The sequence below is a fragment of the Dendronephthya gigantea genome, unplaced genomic scaffold (assembly GCF_004324835.1).
Source record: "Dendronephthya gigantea isolate DGI-Jeju-01 unplaced genomic scaffold, DenGig_1.0 000137F, whole genome shotgun sequence".
NCBI lineage: Eukaryota > Metazoa > Cnidaria > Anthozoa > Malacalcyonacea > Nephtheidae > Dendronephthya > Dendronephthya gigantea.
Genome location: NW_021163147.1, coordinates 438,582 through 445,051, shown reverse-complemented (window position 1 = coordinate 445,051; position 6,470 = coordinate 438,582). Strand labels below are relative to the sequence as shown.

The 6,470-nt window shown below is 35.4% G+C and overlaps 1 protein-coding gene across 1 annotated transcript; it reads right to left on the bottom strand.

Moving 5' to 3' along the window:
• Positions 1-2,298: 2,298 nt before the first annotated feature.
• Positions 2,299-4,984, bottom strand: LOC114536500. Its single transcript, XM_028557846.1, has 6 exons — positions 4,927-4,984; positions 3,982-4,241; positions 3,479-3,512; positions 3,317-3,374; positions 3,096-3,231; positions 2,299-2,913 (listed from the first exon to the last, which is right to left on the bottom strand). The coding sequence occupies exons 1-6, from the start codon at positions 4,982-4,984 to the stop codon at positions 2,380-2,382; spliced, it is 1,080 nt and encodes a 359-aa protein (XP_028413647.1). The 3' UTR covers positions 2,299-2,379.
• Between the last annotated feature and the right edge of the window lie 1,486 nt (positions 4,985-6,470).

The following is a 6,470-nucleotide window of genomic DNA, read 5'->3' as shown; positions in this document are numbered from 1 at the left end:
TTGATCTCGTTTATTTGAACAAAGTAACGTGTTTTTCTAAAAGTAAAGTTTTATTCACCTTATGTGACAGTTATGTGACACGAATATTTCAGTTTTTTGTTAAGAGAACGAAACATTTGTACTCGTACTATTAATTGATTGAATTCGCAGTCAAAAGTAAAGTAAGTACCTTTATCAAGTACAACTTTAGCTTGCAAATTCAGCCATCAGAAAACTAACATTTAAGGGCAAGGTGTGCTTCCGCGCAGCGATTCTCGTTCTGCTATATTTGCTTCATGGACATTATTAGCATTCGCAGATATAATTCCATTTCTTGCGATGTGAGGCAAAAATTAAACGTATTTTTCAACACGTACCTTTCTTTGGTCCTTGAAAGCAAAAGTCAAGACCATAGCCAAAAGGTTGAAGATTCAAAAATATTAACAACGAAAGACTGACTTTGACGAATGCATACAGCAAACGTCTTGGTTGAATAATCAATTCCATATTCACTGGCTGTTTTTGTTGAACAACAGACATGTTTGTTGTCAGTCGAAACTCCATGGTTTCTTTACTTTCTTATCCCCTTCAAATTTTTATCGATCGTGATAATTCAACTCCAATAGAAAGACCTATTTGGACACGGCTGGGTCAGCCTCAATGACAATACGACGAAAGCAGTCTTGTAAGTTAATGGGGTGTATTCATCTGTGTTAGTAACCCAATGTTTTTTCCAAATATTATCATGCTAACATATGCCACTTCGGGAAAAACAAACACACTTATTCATCTGCATTCTGTCTTTCATCAAGTTTTTTGGTTATGAATAAACCCAGTGTCAATTATGCTTTATTTCATCTCGTTATATATTGGTAACAATAAGCGACTAACTAGAACTTGTTTTTGCACTTGGCGGGCGATTTATTCTTTCGATAGAATGTGATCGCGCGGATATGTTACGGACATTTAAAAAAGGGCACTTATTCAGACAGTACTCATTACCTTTCCCCTCTTTTGCATCTGTCAGATGAAATTTGCAAAAAACAGCCAGCCTTTTAATTTCTTTGGTCTTTAACGGTATGTTATAGCCTTTGTCTTCAAGTAAGCCACACTCAACTTCAAGTTTTATGTTAGTGCACCGGTGAAAAGCCGCTTTCAACTCATCCATAATTTAGCCAGCCTGACTAACTTGGCTTGCCCCCCCATGTCAGCCACTGGCTACGTCCATACCTAAGTGGCTAAAATATTTAAAACTAAGTTTACACTTTGTTGGCATATTATATTTCAAACATTTAGTCGTTATATCTTTATTAAAACGGCAGTTTAATTTAAATGCTTTGGAACTTGTTTATCATGTAATGAGATAATTGACTAACTTCTTAAATTGGTCGTTTCCGACAATGTCTCTCATGTGTTGTGTTTTAAATTAACGACGCTGACTGATAAACCGACGCTGATGCGTAAAAACTAATATAGGGCACTCCAAGTTTCACCTGCATGTTCTTCTATAGAATGCCATATATCCCTAAGTATCCTTATAGATGTCCTTATTATATACGCTCTAGCTTGGGGCCGGTTGTGTAAAACTCTTTAACTACATTTTATGCATAGTTAAATCCTAGTTAACTCAGAAATACACAATCTGGTTAGCCAATTCATCGGGAACTTTTATAATGCAATGTGAGGAAACAGCCATGGGTATTTTTTCTTGCATCTGGCTTCTTCAGTTATGAAAAACTCGATGTCATTTTCCATCTTTAGGCTTTATTTTGTCTCATGGGTACCAAGCAAAAACAAATGCAAATTTTATTGTACTATAAATATGTTTGTTATAAACGGTTTGCATAAAAGCACACAGAGAAAAAATAATTCGCGCCACGGCAGAGTTCTGCTTAGTGCTTTAAGCACTAAGAAATTTCTCGATTAAACAATTTTTAACTCGATTTCCCTTTCAATATTGATCGACACAAATTGCCTCGTTATAAATGAAAACCTTTATTGCATTACTACTGCATTACGTGCAAATACTAATTTACATGACGTCAGTGGCGTAGCCAGCATCGATAATTGGGGGGTCCATATTCATATGTCATATGTCCAGCTTAATAAACTGTAAAGACAATTGATTTGAAAAGAAATTAATCCCGCGTATCACGAATATATGAATATTGGCCCCCCCAATTATCTTTCTGGCTACGCCACTGCATGACGTATATAATATATATATATATATATATATATATATATATATATATATATATATATATATATATATATATATATATATATATATAGTTATATATATATGCATGTCTATAGGTTAAAAGGTTATACAATAAGCCAAGGTGCATGCGTACAATCAAATGTTATTTCTTAAAGTTATCAATGAATGAGTTATTTTCACTGCACCAATATGTATCCAAATGCTGGAATATTTGTTGGCATGAATGGTTCACTACACACTGCACGATTACCACAGGCGAGATCAACGAATGTCCTACAACCACGGTATCTTACACCAAAACCAATCCAAGAGTCAGGGCTGTCACAACTGTTTTCGTTGTTAGCAAGGAATGCAAGCCTCGCTTTAATGGTGTCCTCGCCACCACTCCAAGATCTCTTTACATTAAAACCCTGAAGGTTGCAATTTGGTTGTAAGTAAGAGCCCGCGATCAAAGACTTCCAAATATTTCTCTCAGCGGCTGTGTTTCGATATTGCCCATCTGCGATCAAACTGTAAAGCGAACTGGCTTCATAGTTTAACATCATCCATTTTCTGTTGCCATTAACAGTCATACCAAGACATATTTTCTTAAAAGGAGTGTTCCAATAAGAGGCCAGTTTACTTTCTTTCTCTGTTAGTCCTTCAAGTCCATCTTCAACTGCATAACTTTCCTTGTTCGTCCAGTAAGGCGAAGCGTATGTGAATGTTTGCTAAGACAATAATAATAGTTTAGTTGAATAAATTATTTTTATGTGCAGCATAGCGAGTAGTGAAATGTAGTCTAAACAATCAACAAAATAAACAAATTTTTAACGTTGCGCTTAAATTCCCGTTTTGTAATTTCTTGCTTCATTTAAAGAGAATCTGATTAATTGGTGCAATGAAATCTTGCCTTATTTCCGTTCCCTTTCAACACTAGTGTCCAGCCTCCAACTCCACAACCTGGAATATCTGTCATTTGACAATTTGCCTCGTATGGTGTCGAGGATGTGTTCAACTGCAGAGTGTAAGTACCATTGGGCGTTGATCTAGATTGAATAATTCCTTTCAATACGTTTCCGCTAACAATACACACAAGAAAAACAGTCAATGTCAGGTGTATATAAAACTCACGGTTTCTTGAGTAACAAGTCTTTGCAAGATGACGGAACTACTTCACGTTCTCTCAAAACTAAATTCGATAGAAAAAACAAAGGTTATATGCCGCTTGTAATCGGCTAAAACTACCAATAGAAATACATAGTGAAAACGCATTATATACACTCTTATACTTACTTGTGGAATATACCTGACCAGGGTCCTTGCTCAACTAAAAGAGAGAATACCAAAGCAAAATATTGATTAATATCAACTGTGTACAAAACCAAGTTAGATATATAACCTAGCCCAGGAAGTATAAATATCATTCAATAACATTTCCGAAACCTTCCAAAATCATTGAATATAATTATTTCAATAGAGGGTAATTTTCTTGAGACACAGTTTATAACACAGTGAAATTTCATTAAATCCCCTTGTGGGTAATCATGCGCGTTTAAAATGAGATAATTTCCATAGTGCCACTTTTTGGGGCACAGTAAAAAAATATTTGGAGAAACTTTATACTTGTGGGTCCCTACAGGTTGCTGAGGCATTTAAAAATCCAATCGTTAGGGGTGAATTCAATGGTTTTGATTTTTTTAGAACACAGTGTATATCATGAAAATTTTCATGTGATGTGAGGGAAATACTTGTTCATTTCTAACTCAGCTGCATTACTAAATAACGTGTTAACTTACTGGTTTAATTATGACAAGATGGTTGAATTCAGGGGTGCTTGTTTTATCGTCATCAGTTATGTCTTGATGTGTCTTATTGTTGAGCTCACAGCGACCTTTACCGATACCAGATGTTTTGTAATTGATTGAGGCACACGATTTATGTCGAGCGCAGATCAAACCACAGTCAAACTCGAACTCTGCTTGTTTTGTTTCGATGACATGATTCTGCAAGTATTTTTGTTCGTATTTTCGAAACACGACTTGCTTTGGGTATTCGTCTGGAGAGAAAAGGAGAAATTTTGAAATATTTAGTGGCTAAAAATTGCTATAAATCTTGTTTCAACTTATTAAAAAAGCTTGGAATAAGAAATATGAATCCAACTTGTTGACATCTCGTGACAGAACTTGTACACTGGCAACCTTTTTGCAGACTTGTCATGTTATAAGTCAAATTTGGCATATTAAGGTATTTCTATATTCCCGTCAAATTGAGAAAGACCTTCTAAATTTTAAAATCTAATGTATGATGCATGTTTGAACAAAACGCGACTGTATAGAAATGGCTTTTGCCTTCGAGATTCACGCATCGTTACCAGACGTGCATGATGGTCGGGCAATGCAACATGATATTTATCTCAATATTTGTGCTTTCTGTAGCCAATAAATTTTAAACCGTTCAAAGGTTTTGAAAATTACTCAACGATACTACATTATGATCGAAAAATATCCCCATCCATAACCGCCGAAATTTTCTTTCGGATTCCAATTTATTTGTAGCAGAAAATTCGTAAAACTTAAGCAGCTAGCGAGGTGCGTCTCCACTCACTTGACTTGAGGGAAAAACTTTAACATTAAAGACAAACTGCGTGTGAAAACAAGTTAGTACAAGACCATATCCAAAAGTGTGAAGATTAAAGATTATCAGAAACAAAGGGATGACTTTGCGAAATACACAAAGCAAACGTCTCGGTTGCATAATCAATGCTATATTCCCTGGCTGTTTTTCTTGGTCAGGCGACATCTTTACCGCCACTCGAGACCCTTTATCCTGAATAAACTCAGCGGTTTCTGTTCCCTTTAAAATTTTATTGACAACTAATTCAACTCGGATAGAAAGACTTTTTGGGATACTTAGTTTGGCTCGGCCTGTCTGAGAACATTGAACGCAGTTTCGTTAATGGAATATATTCAACTGTGCTAGAAAGCTAAATATACGCCACATTTGTTTTTTTCAAATCATCATCACGAACATCTGTCGCGAAAACACACACTTATTCATCTGCTATAACATGACGAGATGAGAAGTAAGAATTAAAACAAGTGATTCTGCAGTGTATTAAAACGGAACGAACAAATGAAAATATGCATTGAGAACATTTTCCATCTTTAGGCTTTGCTGTATGGGTAACAAGCGACAACATGCAAATGCAAATTTTATTTTAAGCACTTAAATATTATAGCTACGATATATAGCTCATTATAGACGTTTGTTATAAAAAGTTTGTATAAAAGCACACAAAGGAAAAATAAGTGAAAAGAAGGTCTTTCACCCGAAGAAATTTTTCGATTAAACAATTTTTTACTCGGTTTCTGGTCCGCTTTATAATTTTATTGACAACCAATTCAACCCGAACAGAAAAGACTTATTAGGACACTCGTCTGGGTGTCACTGCCTGTCTGAAAACAATTAAGAATACTGTCTCTTTATTGGCCACGCCACGCTTTATTTTTTTAAATTATTCTTATGCACTTGAATTTTTTTAAACTATTCTTATGCACTTGAAATATTCTTATTCACATTACTGCTGTATACGTGCAAATAGAAATTTCCATGAAGTATATAGTACATATTATAGAGCTTTTAGCTTTGTCTATAGGTTCAAAGGTTATACAATATACTAAGGCACATGCGTGCAATCAAATGTTATTTCTTAAAGTTTTCAAACACAAATTCCTATTTTTGATAACATTTTTCAGTGCCTGAAATTAACATACTAAACATTTATTAAGCCTTTTTGTATATCAATCTAATGTTCGCCGCTTAATGCATTATTTGCAATGAATGTGTTATTTTCACTGCACCAATATGTACCCAAATGCTGGAATATGCGCTGGAATGATTGGTTTACCACAAACTGCACGATTAACACAGGCGAGATCGACTCTTCCACAACCTGACAAGCTTAAACCAAAACCAATCCAAGAGTCAGAGGTCACACAGTTGTCTTCGTTGTTAGTAATGAATCCGAGCCGCGTGTAAATGGATTGTCTTAAGGTTATTTTCCACTCAGGAAAATTCTTCTTTGGATCGGACAGGACAAGAAAGTTTCCTTTGTATAAACGCCGCCTGAGAACTCACCGACAAAGGAAATTTTCCTGTCTGTTCCGATCCAAAGGAGATTTTTCCTGAGTGGAAACTAGCCTTTAACAGCCAATGCGTAGTGTACGAAAGTAAACATCCAAGATGGCGGTGCAAAATGAATTGATGGCTCACGTCACATTGCTTT